The sequence below is a fragment of the Pygoscelis adeliae genome, unplaced genomic scaffold, assembly GCF_000699105.1.
Source record: "Pygoscelis adeliae isolate BGI_AS28 unplaced genomic scaffold, ASM69910v1 Scaffold99, whole genome shotgun sequence".
NCBI classification, from domain to species: domain Eukaryota; kingdom Metazoa; phylum Chordata; class Aves; order Sphenisciformes; family Spheniscidae; genus Pygoscelis; species Pygoscelis adeliae.
The window spans coordinates 164,184-184,570 of record NW_008825493.1 but is presented as its reverse complement, the minus strand read 5'-3'; the positions used below and the strand labels follow the sequence as shown (position 1 = coordinate 184,570).

Here is a 20,387-nt window from a genome sequence, read left to right as displayed (position 1 = left end):
TCTGATAAAAAAGAAGTGCTACTGTAACACAGACAGGAATGAGAGAGACACCAGAGGACAGCAGTCCTGGGCACTCCCAAGAGTAAAGAATGAGGCCGTTGTGGAGACAGCTAAAAGAAACTGCCAGAAGACAAAACCATTGCTGTTTTAAGGCAAAGCTGATCACTCACATAATAATAATATATTCAAAGAATCGCTCACAAGCACAGAAAGCCATAAATTTGAGACCTCAAATCTGTTAAGTCATTAACAGAAGCCCTTTCTTTTCCCCCGTGAGCCACAGCTGACCAGCTTACAGACACACACTCTTCTTTGCATTTTACAAATATCTGGTACCTAATTCCTCAATCAGATGGCAGTAATCAAATCTTTCTTGAGGATTAAGAGAAGACAGCTGAAATTTACGGTGTTTTTCTGGTTCTTCATCAGCCTTCTCATCTTCTGTAACAGCCTGGAAATACAGTAACAGATTTTGAAAATACAACAGAAAGATTAGCTTGACAGCTGACTATTTCTCTGCCAAACATTCTGGGTTATTTTTATATTAACTTTTCTTTTAGCCAGGAAAAGCAGAACCAAACCTGTCAATCACTTGACAAAAGCTTGGATCTTATCAAATCAACAGGCTCCTGCTTACCATCCTCTTGGTTCCCCCTTTCTTCAGGGCACAATTGAACCAATCTGTCATAAAAACTAATCCTTCATTCATATCCACTAATGCCAAGTTAACACATGAAGAAATCATCATCTATCTATCACGCTGCCTCATTCATTCAGACTTTCTATAACTTCGAGGGCCTCTATGCATTTCCACCACAGCCTATTTACTAACATGACATGTTAGGCCTCTGAAGACACACAGCTGATGAAAGTTTGAGCATCAAGTGATACACTGCAGGCAAAAGGCTAAGCTCATTTTCCTAGCCCTTCCAAGTTCACTGTAACAAAGCAGAATTTTAAACCAGGTTTTTGGCAGAAAAATAATTTTCAGTTTGTACCTAAGCATACATTCCAGATACCACCAAGGAAATGGAAGTCTAAACTTTTTTCCATCATCCCAACATGGCTGGAGGAGTTCCAAGTAATACACATAGTAACTCTCCACTCCAAAGCCCACCTCAGCATTCCAGCAGGAACTAACAGGACAAAAAGCTTTATTTGTCTGAACAAACAAGCTTTATTTATTTGAACAAACATTATTTGTTCAAAATCTCAAAGGAGGAAAAAGAAATAGAACTGCACAAAAGTAATCCACTTCAAGATTTTAAATGCAGATATTCACCTATTTTATATTTACTGTCAAGTTCAAAGGTTTCTGAAGTGTCACTAAATCTCTCAGAACACAAATCATCTTAAACATTTCTTCATATGACAAACCTTTTCTTTGGGCTGTGGTGCCACAGGAGGGTTAGCTAGTGGGAAAGCAATGCTGGGGGCCTGCGGAGTGGGGATCAAGTGATCTTTAATCGGTGTTTCAGGATCTCTACATACAGGATTTTTTAGATCTTCAATCAAATCTCCATCCCCAGCCTCAGGAACAGCTGTGAAAGTAAAGCATTTTTGCATGACTTGTCTTTGGCTGAATGTAATTATGGATAAAAGTTTAAAAAAAAAAAGTAGCTATCCTAAAAGGACAAAACATAACTGCTGCTACAACATGCACAGTTACATTTCACCATTGCCTTTCTTAAAGATGCTCTTCCCTATACCACAAACCACCAATTGCAATATTGCAGACTCATGTGCCTGGATGCCTTGTTTTGAAAGAAAGAAAAACTTCAAATGGCCTAATTTCTTTGGCTAAACCGCACTGATTCAGTTGAACAAAAAATCAATTGAAATGCTTTTAGCTAATTTTCTTCAACCTCCTCTACGACAGGGTCAGTTTTCAGGAAGACTGCCACAAGCAGAAACTCTGTAAGGAGACTGAGGGAAGGAGTTGGGGGCAGGAGGGAGGCAGTGGGGAGAGAGAAATAAAGGATTCTGCTGTCTCTCAGGAGGCAGCAAGGGGAAGAAAGCAAAAACCGATGAAAAAAAACATACATATGTTGCTTCCTTAGCAGTAGACTAAAGACTGAATTCAAAAAGAACAGGGAAGATAAATACAGTATCTTCACCGAATCCTGACCTAAGCATGTCCATCGGCAGCTCTGACACATCTGTTTTTCAGGCTCATGGGCATCTTCTTGCTATATCTCCATTCTTCACCTGTGAGTATTTCCACTATAATTAAAAAGATTCTGCTACTGATATTTCCATTTGAATTCCACTATACCTACCTGTATTGTTACCTGGAAGCCAGCTGTGGTTCCAAATAAAAATTTGGAAGATTTCCTAAAGTTGATGCAGATTATTTTTAAGACAGGTGCTGCCTTGGTATTTGACCACAAATGGCCAATGGATAAGAAAGCTTCTCTTTAAAAAGCAGCAACACATAATGGAGCTCAAAGATGTAAAATTGCATTTTTGGCATTCAAGAAATGCCAACAACACTCACTTTTTTTTTTTTTTTTAAAGGAGAATTCAAACACTACGGTATTTTAAAAGTCCCAAAGATCAAATGGATGCTGTAGCAAAGAACAAGGATATTGTATTTCTGATTTTACCTATACCAGCAATCTCTGCATCAGCTAAAGATCCTTTGAAGGCAGACTCATCCATGTTCTTATAGACGTTACTCTGACCTTGCTCAGTGTACTGGGAAGGACTGTTAGGCCACTGAAAGTTGCTGACAAGTCTTGCTCTCTCCTCCCTCGCAGTAGGATCGTCCCAGATGATCTGCTCACTCTGGGATGGCTCTGTATTTATATCTGTGAGTGCCTGACGGGATTGCCTAAGGAAAAAAGCACAGATACCTTAAACATTCATTTGTTTTACAGAAGACTACCATACTAGAAGGCAATGTGTTAACGATCACATCAAGTGTAGCATCCAAGTGACCTCATTATTAGAAAGCATGGCTAGGAAAGGGGAAAATTTCAGTATAAAAGCAACTCTGGCAGCCTGGCTTTGTGGGCCTAAGTGTCAGCATGGCTTAAAAAAGGCAACCAAAATATCACTAGGAAATATTTTATTATGTGTCACATTGATAAATTATTCCAAAACCAGTGTACTCTACTCTTTACTGAACCTATTAATTTGCAAATAAACACCAAGCTAAAGGAATAATTTTGCAAGGTTTCCATTACTTTCTCACTGTAGCTCAGCGTTGTTAGACCTCAAATCCTATTCTCTATTTAGAGAGAAAAGAAAAAGAAGAGGAGAAACATTTACAGAGGTGCTTTGCAGGAATACCTACTACTTGTATATGACCTATGTACTAAAATACTGCAGCAATGGTTTCTTCAAAACCTATAAGAACACTAACTAATCTGAAGAGGAAGAAAAGAAATCAGTTGGCATAATTGAATTCAAAATCAAAAACCAAATCATACTATTCTACGATTTTTTGAAAAACAAGATACCCACTATGGATTAAGATAACATTCATTCTGACTTTATCTAGCATGTCCAGTTAAAGATTCTGAATTGCAAGAGAAGCAACTTAAGTACATCAGTAGAGAAAGACAATACATCTGAAAACCCTGGAGACCTATTCATGTTTCAATGACTGTCTAAGTATGCACAGGGAGGACAAAATAAGATACTTTAAAACACAAATCAATACCTTAGAGCTTCCAAGACCCTACTGCGGCCATTTCGCACAGACCGTGTGCTATCAGGAGTGGTTGGAGAACCATCAAAACTGTTCCTTGAAAGGGAACCTCTTTGCCCTTGTGGTTTCACTAGTGATGTGGCAGACATGATCTCCTGCAGCTGCCTTTGAAAGTTCTCCCTCATTTCTAGTGCTTGGGTTAAAACTTAAAAGAAAGAAAACTCACAAGATCAATACTGTTATATTGTAACAAGTGAAAAATAACTGACATTCCAGTCAACTTCCCCCCCGCCCCGCTCCCCTCCCTTCCCGCATCGGGACAAAAACAATTCATTAAGAAGGGGAAAGATATCAGGGGAAAAGTATCTAGGAAAATTATGTATGCCCTGAGTCACCTATTCCTAGACACAAGTAGAAATCTCCATTTGGCTCACTTCTAAATTTGCTTGCATGATCTAACTTATATCTGTAATTCTCCCGTAACACATTTATTTACATAACAAAAAAGCTATACTCTAAAACAGTGGTTTGTCATGTTAAAGACAAACTTCAGTGTTTTAAAAACAAAGAAACAGCAATTAAGTGATTTGCAACAGATGATCATGATTTTCTTATGGGCTGTCAGTCTTTACAATAGAGAGCAAACCCCTTCCCTCACATCCAGCAACAATAAGGGCTAGCTGTACTTGGCTGGTATAGAAATTAGATTTAAGATCTGGAAGCTTTAGGTACTAATTTCTATACCAGCCAAGTACATTCAGCACCTGAAATGATAAAAGGCTTATATTGATAGTTTGATGTTTCACAACTGTTTTGCAAACAGTGATTTACATTCACCTCCTTTGGATTCACTTGTTACAATTTGTTCTTCCCCTGTAGTGACCATTTCCTTTATTTGATCAGTAGTTACATCATCTTCAGCATCATCTTCGTCCACTGGAATAATCTAAAAACAATGAAGATAAGTAGAATTCTCAAACACCAGAATTTTTTGCTTTTTACCCATGTTCAACACTTGTATAAATTCTGAAGATTATTAATCTTGCCTTAGAGTAAATCTAACCTTTCTGCTACCACAATGACAGTAAAACAGTGAACAGCAGCATCAATGACAGCATCTATTCTGCAGCCTAAATGTCTACTAAGGCAAGTTCACACCTTGGATCTCGTTACCTACAAAAGAAGGCAAAGACTGGACCTATGTAATTTCAAATTTGGAAAGCACTTCTAATCCTGAAATGCCTCTGTTTCCCTCCATCACCCTAGAAGAGGAATATTACAAATGCAGAAAAACTGTAAGGAACATCTGTGATAGCTACTATTAGGGAGCTAGCCTATTACTAGCTAAACCTGATTCAGGGCATCGCTGAATAAGCACTGATGTTTTTTATTAGTATATGTTAATACAACAATTAAGTTAACTGAATCCAAATTGCTTCATAGAACATAAATTCATATTGTACATTATACCTCATTTTCCTCTACTGGTTTTGCAGTTGATGGAAGTTTACTGGAGGAGAGCCTGACATCTTGCACTGCACTGATGTCCAGGCTCATTTTGGGATTGTAAGTGTGAGGAAAGAGAGACTCAGGAAGCCATTTATATTCTTGGGCACTCTGTAATAACATCAGTTAACATAAGAAAGATGAGAAACTGATTGAGATAAAAGAGAAATTCCACATCTAAACATAGGAATAAGTATAAGAACACCACTGAAAGAAGTACTTTATAAAAAAAAAAAACATGGCTCTCATTCTGGGAAACATGTAGCAGAAATGTTCAATGGAAGAGAATTTCTTTTCTCCTCACAGAGAACAACGTAAAAGTACATCAGTGAAAACTGATCGCTCAATTTATAAATGCAAAGCAGGATGCAAAACATCAGTTCCTATATATGTTCAATATAAATTCAAACAGAAAGTCAACTGCCATATAACTGGTTTTAAACCTCCATTTCCCTTCACTTTTAATAAGGGAACAAAGTGAGCTCCATACCTCTAAAAGCCAGTGTTCTGAAACAATATGTATACCCCGTTCTTTAACGGATTTGTACTCCTTATTATTGTCATTTTGTCCTCCCTTGTAGATGAAGTGTGTTACTGTTTCATCAAAGCACCATCTAAAAAAGAAAAGGAAATAAAACTTGAAGATATCATTTCCTATCAAAAAGTATTAGAAACCCATCCCAGAAATTGTTCTATCACTTATTCACGTTAAAATATTGTTTTGCCCATTTTGTTATGCCTCAATAAACAATTTCTTCACCAAAGAAGACAGCATTCAGTTTAAGGATAGAACAATTTCAGTGTTTTTTGAAAGCATTCCTAAAGTAAACAAAACTAAATCTGATAAACATATGGAAGAGGAGGAGTTTTGCTTTAGTTTTTCTGTTTTGTTTTTATTTAAGTAAGTGGAGTTTCAAATCAGTTTCTGAAAAGAACCAGTCACCCAGGATGAGAGAGCTTTTTCTTCTGTTGACATATTGAGCTGCAAGTGAAATACTGATCCTTAAAGCTCAAAATAAACAAAATGCAGGATTCTAACGTTTAAACTGATAAAAACTAGTATTTGCTATCTAATGCAAGTATCTTCAGCATTTCTAAGCTACTACCAAACATGAGGGCAACTTCCTCATCCTGTGAATGATAACACTTATCACAGAAATCTGATTTATATATTTTGTTACTGACTTAGGGGGAGCAGAATTCTGTCTTAAATCACAAAGGTTAACTTGTAGTTTCTCTTTGTGACAATCTATTTTTCCTAAGCCTTTCTAAGCACACTAACTTAGCCATGCTTACAATCTGTAAAATAATTAGTTTTGAGCCAGGGAGAAATACACACACACAAATTCAGATCAGACTGAAAATCTAAAATATAAAGCGAATTTCAAACTACCCAAAAGTTAAAAATGTTTCATAGTTTTCTTCAAAAAAAGAAGAGAAGAAAAAGCCATTTTTCTGCAATTCAAGAAGACTTCAGCACAGTCTTTCCAAGACAGACTTATGAAGAACACAGAGACCGGGGAGGTGTGGGAGGGTGAAGATGGCCTTATTTTGCAATAGAAATTGTTTAAGGTGGTGAAATCTAATGTTTAGCTATAGCAAAAGGCCATACAGATAAGCATATTAGCATGCCAAGACTCATATTTATTAGACGTCACATTAATGCAGAAGCTCAGAAGCTGTTTCTATCAGTTGATACCTGTAGTCTGCCCCAAGAGAAGCTGCTACTGCATTCAGTTCACTTTGCTTCTTACTAAGTTTTTTACTAACACATATAACAACATCAGCTAGAGGCTTGGGCTCTTCTTCCTGTTCAAGCAGCAGGGAAAAAATAGGGGTCATGTTTGGAAGGTTTCTTTATCAATAACAGAAGTACTTTAATATTTAGTGTAGCATGTAGTAAATTATGCAATAACAACACAACTAAGAAAAACATATTTTCTCTATTTTAGCTACTCCCAAACTCCATGGGCAAAACCCAGCACTATTATCATTCCATGTACTAGAAATCCAAAAACAAAAGATTCACTCTCAGCCAGTCTCCCTGGAACATATTCTGCTCCCTCCATCACAGACTGAGCACTTCCTGAACACTGAAATTAGGGAATTGTCAAACCTGATGCCACAGAAGTATTTCACTGTACTGGAGTGAAAAAAAGTAAGAATAAGGAGCTGCAAAATAAGAAGTGACAGCCTTCCTTTGCTGAAGGCTATTAAGCTTTCTCGCCCCTTCTCTACAGTAACCAGTGTACTAACATGGCATGCAATACACAAATGCTCCTTTTCCTCCTACATCTTTTTCTGTTTTCTCTCACTAGGGTAGATTAGACTGAAGAGGCAAGATGACTACAAGAAAGGATAACAAAACGTGTCTTTATAAGGGGGCAAGCAACTGATCACATCTTGTGCCTCCTAGTAAGCAGAAGAACAGCACCTTACAGAGGAAGATAGGAAAAGAAGACAGACATTAAAAAAGAACTCCTAACTTTAGTCCAACACAAAATATTTAATTCTGCTCATCTGGAGCCTGGGAATTTCTTAAGTGTGATGAAATCCTCTCATCCCAATACTACAAAGTCTAAATTGGTACATATTTATATGCCATGTTACTTAGCAACTGCTTAATATTCAAGCTAGTAGTACAGACAGTAGAAAAAGGTTTTAAAATTCTTTGCCTTCCAGAAGGAAATCCTTCTATCTCACCTTCCTTTAACTGTCATTGAAGAATGCATAATCATAATGGATTTCTACTCAAATAGATCACAAAGCAAAATTCACAAACTCCTTTGTAACTTAAATCACAAAGATACGGCATTTTCTTAATTAAGCCTATGCTTCAGAAACTCAAACCCAAAATTTCCTACCACTTCTGGCTGTGCAGTGGTAAACTGAGGGCTGGCAGTAAGAGCTACTGTATGCCTTGTGCTGTTCTCCAGTGCCAATTTCAAGTTTCTGCTGATGACTTCAGAGAGAGGTGTGCTCAGTTTCCTGGTTTTTTGGTCAGGACCCACAGGAGTTTCCAAAGCTGCCAGAGCATCCTACCAAAAAAGAAGCAAAACTGACTGACTTTCACAAACGCCTTACAAAATTCTCACTCAAGTGTAAGTTTCCCAAATATAGTCTGTAGTAAGATTTCACACTCCTAAACTAGGACGGTGTACTACAGTAGCAGCTAGCAAGTGCAACTGTAGTACCATTGCACAAAAGCAGTAGAAGACAACCCCAATCTTAGAGTCTACGTAAGCAAAACAGGAAGAAGATAAATTATCAGTGTCTCTTTTCACTGCCATCAATGAAAACTGTCCTCAGTGGAAAAGCCAGTGGCCAAACCTAGGTATTCCTAATCCCAACCAACTACTTTAATTTACTAATACCTTCCCCCACAAGAGTTGCATATGAGTATGTGATTCTATCTGCACCTTTAAATCACCAAGTTTCCTGCTGCCTTTTTTTTTTTTTTTTAAAAAGAGAAATTTTGGTCTAGAATATCTTGCTTTTGAAAATTACCAGAGTGATGAACTATTAGATTTCAAAAAGCAGAGTACCAATTGAGTAACAGAATCACCACAGAATCACAGAATGGTTTGGGTTGGAAGGGACCTTAAAGATCATCTAGTTCCAACTCCCCTGCCATGGTCAGGGACACCTTCCACTAGATCAGGTTGCTCAAAGCCCCGTCCAACCTGGCCTTAAACACTTCCAGGGATGGGGCATCCACAACTTCTCTGGGCAACCTGTTCCAGTGTCTCACCACCCTCACAGTGAAGAATTTCTTCCTAATATCCAATCTAAACCTACCCTCTTTCAGTCTAAAACCGTTACCCCTTGTCCTATTACTACACTCCCTGATAAAGAGTCCCTTCCCCATCTTTCCTGTGGGCCCCCTTTAAGTACTGGAAGGCTGCTATAAGGTCTCCCCAGAGCCTTCTCTTCATGAAGCAGAACTAACTAAAGAGAACACTAGATTCTTCTGGTTTTGTAATACACGTTTCTCAGTCTTTAGATGTAAAGAACACAGACCGTGTACTGTGTGAGCTGTAGAACACATGAGCATATGATGCAATAAGCTTAAAGGAGCTTTGTTAAGGACATTATAGCATCTACTAGTCAACAAATTTAGTTCACAGGTCATTAACTAGAAATATATATAAATAAACAGGGCTACTTTTCCTGGCATTATTCAAAATGGAAAGTCTGTATGTTAACAGCATAAAAAGGGGTAAGCATGGGTTTCTGTACTATATTTAAGTTTATGCGCATCTTTAACCCTACTGGCTCTACAGACTAAAAAATTTGCAAGGATGATCACCTTTACATCAAAAGAAGGCTTGAATAACTTGTCTTTGGAAAGAAATTTTGATGGTGTATCAAGATGTAAAGATGGTTCTTTCTGTGGCAGCCCCCCTTGTGCAAGAGGGGTTGTCTTCTTCCCAATATGATGAGAGATCACAGCTTGGAAAGCTTTACTCTGGAACCTGTTGATATCAAGAGGGGTCACAGCTGTTTTTTTCCCAGCTTCAAGGAGGTAAGTAGGTTGTTCCGAATCAGGAGATTTAACAGTTGCTGGTGTCTTGCTAAGCTGAGTAATAGAACTCTCCTTATCTTTAAAAGAAACAAAGAAAACATAAGCAAGCAATCTGATTTTTCTTTTGAACACAGATCTCGCGTACACTTTTATTTAAACAACTGAAAGTTCATCTGACCTTCCTTTCCCTAAAAAAATAATTCATATGCCCCCAATAAATGCTCTAAACTGACGATTATATTTTAAAAGCCAGTATCTTAAGTGTCTACCAGTTAACTACTTAGTTTGAATTACATTAGTAGAGAGTTTGACCCTAAGCATCTGAAAAACAGTGAGCAACCCCTGGTCTACTCACACTGTTTGCAGTTCCACACATACCTGTACAGCTCACGTCATACAACTATCAAAATACAAATCCAAGAAAAAGATCCAATACACAACAAATCCTTCCTTTTCAACTTTAAAGGTAACTCCTCCTCCCTGGTTCCTTACTTTCCATGCAACGTAAAATTCCTTTTGTATTCATGACTCTGAATCACACCTCTTTAGGTCACTGTGTACACTTCCAGACCCTTATGCCTTTGGATTAATAGGACCAAGATTTAGCCAGGAATAAGCTCTTAAAGCTTATCCATCTAAATGCTTCTAGATAAGCATAACTCGTTATCTTTTTAGCTCAAAAAGATTAGTACAAAGAATTGCCTTCACATTTTACTGCTCATTTCCCCTGCCCCCCCACTTCTTTTCCTTAAAAATGTAACATACAGATAAGATATGCCTATGCCAACAACATACCTTTTGTCTTCTGACTTAGTGACCCATACAATTAATTCACAAGGGGACTGGTAAAACAGGTTGGCTAACAATAAATCACTGTGGTCTGCATCTTAATATGGAAGAAATATTGCCAAATAAAAGGTGTGAAATAACTGGAAAAGGAGCAGAAGCAGCAGAAGATGAAGTAGGCACGAAGACTGAACAGAGGGGCGTCATGTCATTGCAGATCAACAAGTATGAAGTTCTAAGCTAGATCTATCATCAATTCCCATGCAATCTACAGAGCAGCGTATGTGTCAGAAAGGACAGAGCTGAGACACCGAGCTTGATTCCCAACTGATAACCACAAGACTCCACTAGCTCCAGAAGACTTGCAGCAAACACAGAGCATCATTTCTATAATCACAACTCCGCAACAGGAAAAAAAAATAATGTAAAAAAATACTTGGAAAAATATCCTTTAGCTCTAATAGTTCAAAGGTGTTAGGAAAAAAACTTTGATCACACACCTGCCTTCTTTATCGCAAACAAACAGTACAATGACACAATTGTATTCCCTAACTTGCTAATAACCAACCTTCAGCCTCTGCATTTTCAACCAAGAACTTGCTTTCATCTGCTCTCTTTCCTGTCCTTGCAGACTGCAAAAGCCAAGCTACAGTGACTGCCGGCAAATTCCACTTCTTCGCAGCTTCATACTTCGAACCATCCGGTTCTCTCACTACAAGATGGGTACTGGCAAACATTCCCTTTTTTGCATTGGCTTTCCGCACAAAGAATTCTTGGACTCTAAAGTTAGATTAATAAAACATTCATTTAGTCATAAAAAAAATTAATCTAGGGCATGTTTATACTACTATAAAATGCATTCAAGCAACAGAAAAAGAACCGGTAGAATTATCTAAGGCCATCCACTTTTTGCTTGTAGGTGTCAGTTAGGCTGTAAAGGGCAGGGGGAGGGGGGAAAGTTAAACAGTAATGCTTTGCTTCTATCAGTATTGAAAACATAACATTTCTCGTACTCTGGAAGTCCTCACATATCCCATTTCCAAATCATACACTGGGCATAGCATTTTTCTGCAAGATTAATGGGACGGGCTGGATTCCCTTCTGGAGCCTACAAGCATCATTTCCAAATGAACAATAGTTTTCTTTCTATTAGTTTTTCCTCTTATCATCAAGGACCCAATCTTCCAAGAAGACGGCAGGACTGAGAACTCACCGGCAAAGAATTCAGTTCAGACTACGAATCAGATCAAATGATACTCTAAGCTATACAATTTTGCCACTTCATGACTAAACATGTTTTTCTTAATGTTTTTCAAAGATCCTGATGAATTGGGAGCAAATTATTCACCATGCCAGCTCCTAAGAAATGGTGTGCTATCACTGGTTATGAGGCTGAACCAGATAGTACTGAAGAAAAGGAGTAATGGTCCACTCCTGGACAACTGAAGAGCAACTCAGAAGGCCTGACGTCTGAAAAACTGTCTTTTTTTTTTTTTGCTCTGGTCTAGAGCAGAGTAAAAAGTTACTGAGACTCAGTCACTGGGAAATACGAGACTGAGCGTATTCCGGTAGAAATTAGGCTGTGTGAATACTGACTAAATTTCTCTAAAGGAGAAGAAAATAAAAGAACTATATAACATCTCATTGCTTCAGCACTAGGTTTTGTAAGTTAATAGAATCCCATAGAGCTTTAATTCTAAAAGAAGAAATGAAAGGCATAACGGATTTCATCACACTGGCTGTTTAAGAACAAGAAGAAATGGAGACAGGAGACATACCTTGCTCCTAGGAGTCCTGCCAGATAAACCAGTGAGTCTCTCTCTGCACCAGTGAACTGGCTAAAAGAAAGAACACAATCTTCCAGAGGGGTAACTCCTTCCATTACCGGGACTGGTGTGAAAAGTGGATTGGACTGGGGATCTAAAAGGAGCTGCTGTTCCACACATGTTATCTTAAAGAAGGTGAAAGAAATAACAATGCAAATCAAGCCAAACAGCAACAAACCGAACAATATTTCAGCAACTGTATGATAGCATTTATGAACTCAACAACAAGCAAACCTGCTTCCATCATTACATTTCAGACAAGTTATTCCCCATTGAATCAGACAAGTTCTTTTCTAGATCATTTTAATTTTGTCGGGTTTGACATACTGAGGCATTATTCAGAACGTGTCAATTACTACTCTTCCAACCCTGGAGGCTCCCTTAAAGTAGTTCAAGGCATGATCTGAGGGTCTGTATAGATTTACTTCACAGAAAGTTACCTAGTACTGAAAAATACTAACAGCAGTTAGTCTACATCATGTGCCTGCTCTTGGCAAATATGGTTAATATTTTTTGACTTTGAGCTATAAAGCTGACTTGCTCTTCTGCCACAAGTTAAAAAGCTGTAAAAAGCATGAAACAAGAAAAAGTAAGCACAAAGATATCAGATGACATCATTATTATTCTTCAACTAGCTCCTTCTACAATTCATTATTTAGAGAGAATGCTGTCAGATTCTCATATAAGAAGCCTTTGAGTCATGACAATGAAGTCCTATTTAACAAGCCTGTAGAAAGTGAAGTGCAACAGATGAAAGATACCTTAGAGTTGCAGAGGCTTTAAAGCACGCTTTCATTTAGTACATTTCAAATGAAACGAGGCTAGTCTCTCAGTATCTTACTTACATTTAAGCCACCGATAACTGCATTCTGACAAGGCATATTTCTAATATAGATACCTGTTTACTCGTGGAACTGGAAGTGTAACTCCCTTACCAGCCACGTATTTGTGACAACATCACCAACAGTCAGCTTCACTGTGCACCCCAATAAAGGTACCACAGCATAGTCTGCAATGGTTCTGCTTTGCAGCGGCAGAATTTTCCCAGCATTCTCCTTTATAATATCTGCAATGCAGGACTCGTCCTCTTCACCAAAACCGAAAAGAAGAAATCTCTTTCTGACAAATAAGCCTCCTTCAACCAGTGCAGAAGACTCTCCCAAAGAACCATTATAGACAGAAGATTGATTCTCTCCTTGAACGGTCAAGTGAGTAACATTATTGAAGGTTCTGGATGTTAGTTTTTCAACTTCATCTGAAATGAAACAAACAAACAAACAAAAAAAAACCCCCCAAAACAACCAACCATATAATTGCTTGACAAGAACAAAGACAACTCAAAATAGTTTCATGAAGAAATGACAGTTTTCTGCTGTTTTCAGACAGGTTTTACAAACTGCTCTATATAGGCCTGTTTAAATTTGATTTCTAAAACACAACATAGAAGTTAACATACTAGATGTGGCTAGCTTTTTAATAAGCAAATGCTGCAAAACTCAAATGCTAATTATGAGCAGTTAAACTTTCTATGGTATGTTGAGCCTAGAACGTACCTAATGTAGAATCATTATTTACATATAGAGAGAGGAAGTCATCTTCAGCAGCTTTCTGGTGCTTTACAACGTTCACAGCTTCTTTCTTCAAGAGACTGTTATTTTTGGGAAGAATTGACTTCATTCCAGGTCGCTCCAAAATTGGGTTCTCTAACAGCTGGTAGTTTAAAGGGATATATTGCTCCACTGGATGTAGGTAACCTTTACTAAATGACTCCAGCAACCATTTTGCTGTCACTACGTGAGGCCTATAAAACAAAGTGTTATACAAACAAGTTACAGGAGGTTTCAGAATTGTTGATTCTTCCTTACTGCTCCGCAAATACTAGTATATACATACACCTGAAGTTTGTAACTCCAATACTAAGCAAGCTTTGGACGCTTTACAAACCTCAAGATTTTTTTTCTTTCACTCTGAGAAGAGAGAATTTCATACTTATTTTCTATAATGTAAATTGTAACTACCACTGCTGGGTTGCCAAATCCTTCCTCCTCAATATATTAACAAACACATGTTAACACCTCTTTTCACCAATAAGAATACTTGTTTTTCTATTCATTGAGGTGACTCATGGCTACCCAAAGAACTACAGTATTGAAGAGCACATGAGGATGTACTTATGAATACTAGCTGTAAGTCCTCTCATTTAAGTCAAGAACTATTTAGGATTTTCAAATCAATACATGTTTTCCTGTTTATAAGGTGGTGGGAGAAAGAAAACAAGGTGGAAGTAGACCTTAAGCAATATAGTTATCACAACCTGTGAGCTGTCTTGTCCAAGAAGTGTTTCAACTCATCGTTATTTTCCCCCAAAATGACATGGGTAACATCTTCATTAAGTTGATTAAATCGAACACCACCACCGCAATTAATAAGCCGCCTCATCTTGTCCAACTTCCTGCCACTGAAGCCACACAGATAGATCTACAAAGAGAACAGAGCAACAAAAAAGGCTTTTAAAAAAAGAAAAAAAAAGTAAAAAAGAAAAAAAATAAAGTAGGCTATTTTTGGTATAATTTGTTTTGACTGCTGTAGAACACAGAAACTAGTGGTGCAGCTTCTGAGAAGCAGCAAAAAAGTTAAGCATTTAGAATTGGATTAATTTATCTTTGCAAATTAATCTAGCAAAACTTCAATATTTACTAATGGAATGAATCCCCAGCCAAAGTCATACAACCAAAAAAAAAAGCCCCACCCAAAATCACACACCAATTCTAGAACCCATTCACTATAGTATTTAAATATGTATGTATATAAATATGTAATGTTATTTTTATACTACATATTTAATAAAATTATACACACACATATATGTAGACACACACGCAAGCTACAGCATGTGGACACAAAATAAATCTGGCATTTGCTACTGACCACAGAAACAACAATTTACTCAAGCAGCAATTGCCAGTGCTTCAACCTAGTTGCTTCCACAGGGTTAAGACTGAACATTTCAAAGTATACGTTGGTAAACATACTCGACACCCATCTAACAAATCTTCAGGGGCTTGAAAAGAACTTATATCCAAGTTTTCCAGCTCATCAGGAAGAGGATCCAGTCTGCTGCTCATAGCAGAACTACATGCAGTTTCATTAACACCACTCAAATTGATACTGGAAATGTGGCTGACGTCCGAAAGGATATGATCTTTAAATAAAATTAAAATTTAAAAAGATGCATTAGTTTTGGCTCACGTCTCTCTGCTGCTTCACTAAACAAAATACAAAACTGTCACATATGATTTTGTCGTGCTAGAAGGAAATGTAAAGTCTGAAGAATAAAAAATACTAAGTGAGTATATCCTTGGTTAAACCAAGGGTTTTATTTACACGCAAATTGAGTATGGTCTTACTAGCAAGAGTCCTTATGCACCTTTTGTTTATTCCCAAATGCATGTCATCTATGAGATAGCAGCCAATGAGACCGGTTTTCAAAGCTTTTATTCCAGTTTTGTGGCCACCTATTAGAAATACTCTTAAAAATAGACAGGCCTCTCTGTAGTAAGAGAAATCAACATGAAGCTCAGTGATTTAAGAGAGTTATATGCAGTTTCCGTAATACCTAACTTGAATTCCCAGTGCTCTGTTGGTAGTGCTAACCCAGTGCTCCTGTTCAGTCATTTCCTGAAGTAGTAGTCAGTAACAGGTGTTTGGAAAGACACATTTAAAGCTGTGTCTTTCATGCTACAACGTTTGTTTACAAAATGCTTTTAACTTTCCTTCTGTTAATAGCACGGAGTACATAAAAACAAATTTATGAAAAAAAAAAAAAGAAAAAATAATAATTAAAAAAAAATGAAGTCAGCATTTGTTTTCCCCCCTAAGACTGCTATAAGATTAAATTCATAACAGACACTTGTTTTAAACTACAAATTTTTAGGACTTGGAGATATACACCATTGATTCTTAAGCAGACAATCATACACCTAATTCAAGTTTACTTTTCAAACAATTATTCACATGTTTTAAGTCTACACAAGTTGGAATATTCAATGTGCATAAAAGTAATCTGTTGTGTTTTAAGCATAAGCAGAATCAGAACCCAAACTGTCAAACCAGCATTGCAAAAGCAGTCAGCACCCTACTAATTTGAAACAGTTCTTCCTCCCTACTACAACTGTTTCCTACTTTACTTTAATATATTTTAAAAGGTTTTACTTACTATCGGACTTGCTGGCATGATTTGTAGGTGTTGACGTACTGGGTGTATTACTCGGTTCTGATCCAGCTTCTATTTTATATATTGTCTCATCCTGACAGAAGCCTCTCTCAATGCTGTCAGAAAACCACTGCACAGACACACAGTGCACGTTCCATTTTTTGGCACATTCATACTTCTGACCTTTCAAAAGTAAACAAAATAAAAACCACAAGTTACTAAAAGGCTAATGCTTCAAACAGTAATCACTGAAAGATGGCTGGACATTAAGAAAATTGAAAAAATTCAAATAACTGATTTCAACATGCAAGTTGTGTTATTCTGGACTCTTCTGATAAGCTTTATCTAATATTTATTCTCTAAATAAAGTTAGAGCAAAAAATCTCATTGATGGCTAGCTCATGGGTACAGTATGACAGAGCACTAAAGCAAAAAAAAAAAAAGGCTTTAAACTTTTCAAGCACAGGGGGAAAAAAAATGTTTACAAAGTCCCAGGATACTTCCCCACAGGGAAAGGGAGGGAAATTGGGGGAAAAAAGAAAACCCGTCCCATTCTTCTCAAAATGAAACTACAATCCTTTCATCTTCCTGAGAGGAAAGAAATGGAGCTTTCATTTTATATTACTAGGGAGTTCAGAAGGCAGTAAGAATAGATTAGTTAAAAAAAAACATTAGTCCACAATCCAATTTCAATCAGCATTATAAATTAAGTCCTACCCAGCTCTCCCAAAAAACTTAGTTTTTCTCTATTCTTCCATCCCCTCCAGGATTCTCCTTTTTTGTTCCCTTAAATACGATCTGGGTCTCTGTTTTTTTCCCTCTTTTGTTCTCTTTCTTATGCCTTTAGAGCAAAGTAAGGGTGCCCTGTGTTACTCCTCCCATCAACAGTGATTCCCTAAACAGAAGTAGTAAGAACATACTGCAGCAGACACAGAGACAGTTCAAACTCTTATGCTTATGCATATTTACACTACTTCAACTCAAGAAGTGAAAATAATATTTACTCTGTAAGTTCTACCTTTTGGCTCTTGAACTATGAGGTGAGTACATTCATTCATCTTGAGCTGCCCTGTATATTGCCCACCATGTTCAGCAGTCAGGCGCTGGACTTCTTTCCTGTCTGAACTACTTAAGCCAGTTACACAAATTATACAGCCAAGGAACACAGGACAAGCGTAGTCTTCCATGTTAACATCAGTGTATCTCATTATGCTAAAGGAATGAAAGAAAGAAAAAAAAAAGAAATAAAATCTTTCTTTCTTCCAAGTCAAATCAACCAGAAAAAGAAAGTAGTCTGTATCACCATAAGAATTACCAGTCCCCAAAACAAAAACAGTTTTGTTTCTTTATACCTTTGCTGAGATCTATCCCACAGTGTCTTAACCCAAGAAGGAAGCAAAATAGGTTTTTTCAGAGAAGCAGCTACTAAGTACTTCTTGCTGCCAACTTCTCCAGCTATAAGATGAGTTACTGATACATTGAGGTCTCTGTACACACGTCCACCCATCATCTGCACATATTTATGAACTTCTTCCTGGGTGGGGAAAAAAATTGTAGAAAATTATCAAGAAAAAAGAAAGAACCTACATCACACTCATGTTCACCTTAAAAAACAAGATCATGGATTTCAATTGTCCATGGTTTCTCCTAAAAAACTGTTCAAAAATACAAAATGGATATATATGGAAGCCATAAAAAACATCAAATATAATTTCCATTTTATTTGCATTTATGATAAGCTGAACATAATACATACCCTTAATAAAAATACTACAATCATACTGTATGAGTAAAATTTTAGAGATGGTTGACATTTTAGGTAGTATAAATTAGAAAGAGATATCAGAATAAATAAATAGTAAACTTCTAAGATAAACTATTTAAACCATAGTTGGCTGAGTATTAAATCTTTACCATATAGTTTTGAGTAAACAGAAATAGAGCATGTTGTCTGTAGCATTATAGCCGCAAACTAGCAAGATAAGCAATCCATCTAACGAGTTAATAAAAATCCCCAAAACATACATTTGCTGCCATATTAATATAGCTGAAATGTTGTATGATTATATACGTATACGCTTATGTAATATATATATGTGCATGCATAGATACACCACTACATACGGATTTATATACTACATATACTTATAAGACTCCCTCTTTCTCCACACAACTCTCTACATAAAACTATACATAGTCTACAAACTATAGAAAGACTAGATATATCTAGACACAGGCACAGTTAGACTTATCTATAGTATGACTGTTGCCTTAATAATGAGCCATCTGAAGCAAATGTCAACGATAATCAGCTAAACAATCCATTTTGTACAATGCATTACCCTAACATCTTTTTCAAGGCTGGTACAGGATACTGTTACATCGGCCATGGTCATATTGTACACAGGATACTCAGCTCTTGGGACACATCGCTGGGACTGCATACAGTACAGGACTACCTGTGGTCCAACAATTCTACAACCAAGCTGCAATAAGATAACAGAAAAAAAACCCCAAAGAATATTAGCAGAAGGTACACTGGTATAAGGAGGGCTTTCATTGTCCCCAAATCCCGAGGAAGAGGAGGAGGAGGACAGACCAAGGGCCCTGCCTAACGTCTCCAGGTAGTTGACAGTTTTGTTTTTACTTTCAGCTGCGGATTTTCAGTACAATCCTTGTAGGTTTCCTGGCCTCAGTAAAAGCAGCAGATGCTATAGCTAACATGCCAGAGAATTCCAGCTAGCCTATCTTTGTCTGCTGGACAATTCCTTGCAGGTCAAACAAAATCATGTTACTCGGGAAATAAAAAAATGCGAGAGCCAGCTTAGTGACTCCAGCAGAATCAGAACTGATCATACTATTTATTTTTCCACGCGCTTCAAAATAATCCTTACACTTTGCTAGTCATCTTCTTCCCTAAACACAGGATGCAGTGAAGTTTTAAAGATTTTATTGCCAATACTGCTATATTCAGTGCAAAAAGAGGGAACATACAGAGTGTGAGTATGGACACGAGTGCTTCTAGAAAAGAAAGAATATAGCTAGAAGCAAGCTGATGGGTAGCATACCTTTTTGAGATGATTGAAAACAATGCCTCTAAAAGGATCACAAATGTAGAGTGATTTATCATTTTCTTTTATATTGAGCGCTGTTTCTTCTTCAAGGATCTGGAGATGTTCTTCTGTCTGAAATTCTTTTATAGACTGCAGGTAAACAGTGCATACAACAACATTTATTTAATTAACAAATCACAAAGAGCCAATCCTATGGAAACTACACCAGTACATCTACTTGAAACAGCTCACAACAAAGCTACCATGCAAGAGTATATGGGCAGAAGAAAGGGCTAAAATACCTCACGGGTGTTCGCCTCATTCCCCCAAGTCTTCACAATACTCAGGCTTAAATGTTCATCATACAAATTTTTAGGACCTGATCCTGCCACACAGTGCCTTTAGCTCCCACTAACCTCTCAAGGTGGAAACCAATCCATAGTGTCCTTCTTAGGTTTGCTAAGTGCTTAGATGAGTGACCACCATCCAGACCTTCCAAGCTACATGTCACTTCGCTAAATAAAAACTCAATAGGTTTTGAAATGATAATTATTTCTTGTTCAAGAAGTAATTTCTTCAACAAAATTGCTCTTGTTCAACAAACTTTATTAAACACTAAACACCTCTATTACAGAAATAGATTCCAGATGTATACATGTAAGCTACATCTAAGTCAACCAGAGAAATCATTTAATTAGATAATTCACCAAGCTCACTGAGAAAGGTGATCAAACCTACTTACCTCAAGAGCTTTAAAAAAATACTCCGAGTTCCCAGAAGACTTTATGAATTTCACAAAAAATGGTTCCTTACTACCTTTCAT

At 37.2% G+C, this 20,387-nt stretch overlaps 1 protein-coding gene across 3 annotated transcripts in view; it reads right to left on the bottom strand.

Annotated features, from left to right (window-relative positions):
• Nucleotides 1-20,387, bottom strand: part of TOPBP1 (topoisomerase (DNA) II binding protein 1) — a 24,967-nt gene extending 4,580 nt beyond the window's left edge. The window contains exons 1-22 of one of the 3 annotated variants that reach the window (XM_009331237.1): nucleotides 20,307-20,387; nucleotides 19,580-19,714; nucleotides 18,854-18,997; nucleotides 17,864-18,045; nucleotides 17,530-17,723; nucleotides 16,515-16,694; nucleotides 15,331-15,500; nucleotides 14,613-14,776; nucleotides 13,852-14,099; nucleotides 13,234-13,553; nucleotides 12,251-12,423; nucleotides 11,041-11,252; nucleotides 9,471-9,763; nucleotides 8,026-8,199; nucleotides 6,861-6,970; nucleotides 5,652-5,775; nucleotides 5,126-5,272; nucleotides 4,487-4,601; nucleotides 3,668-3,860; nucleotides 2,607-2,833; nucleotides 1,378-1,541; nucleotides 337-451 (exon numbers count right to left, since the gene is read on the bottom strand). In XM_009331237.1, coding sequence (XP_009329512.1) covers nucleotides 337-451; nucleotides 1,378-1,541; nucleotides 2,607-2,833; nucleotides 3,668-3,860; nucleotides 4,487-4,601; nucleotides 5,126-5,272; nucleotides 5,652-5,775; nucleotides 6,861-6,970; nucleotides 8,026-8,199; nucleotides 9,471-9,763; nucleotides 11,041-11,252; nucleotides 12,251-12,423; nucleotides 13,234-13,553; nucleotides 13,852-14,099; nucleotides 14,613-14,776; nucleotides 15,331-15,500; nucleotides 16,515-16,694; nucleotides 17,530-17,723; nucleotides 17,864-18,045; nucleotides 18,854-18,997; nucleotides 19,580-19,714; nucleotides 20,307-20,387 — 3,865 coding nt within the window. The remainder of the gene's footprint in view (nucleotides 1-336; nucleotides 452-1,377; nucleotides 1,542-2,606; nucleotides 2,834-3,667; nucleotides 3,861-4,486; nucleotides 4,602-5,125; nucleotides 5,273-5,651; nucleotides 5,776-6,860; nucleotides 6,971-8,025; nucleotides 8,200-9,470; nucleotides 9,764-11,040; nucleotides 11,253-12,250; nucleotides 12,424-13,233; nucleotides 13,554-13,851; nucleotides 14,100-14,612; nucleotides 14,777-15,330; nucleotides 15,501-16,514; nucleotides 16,695-17,529; nucleotides 17,724-17,863; nucleotides 18,046-18,853; nucleotides 18,998-19,579; nucleotides 19,715-20,306) is intronic. The other 2 variants (XM_009331238.1, XM_009331239.1) reach the window with 2 other exon arrangements.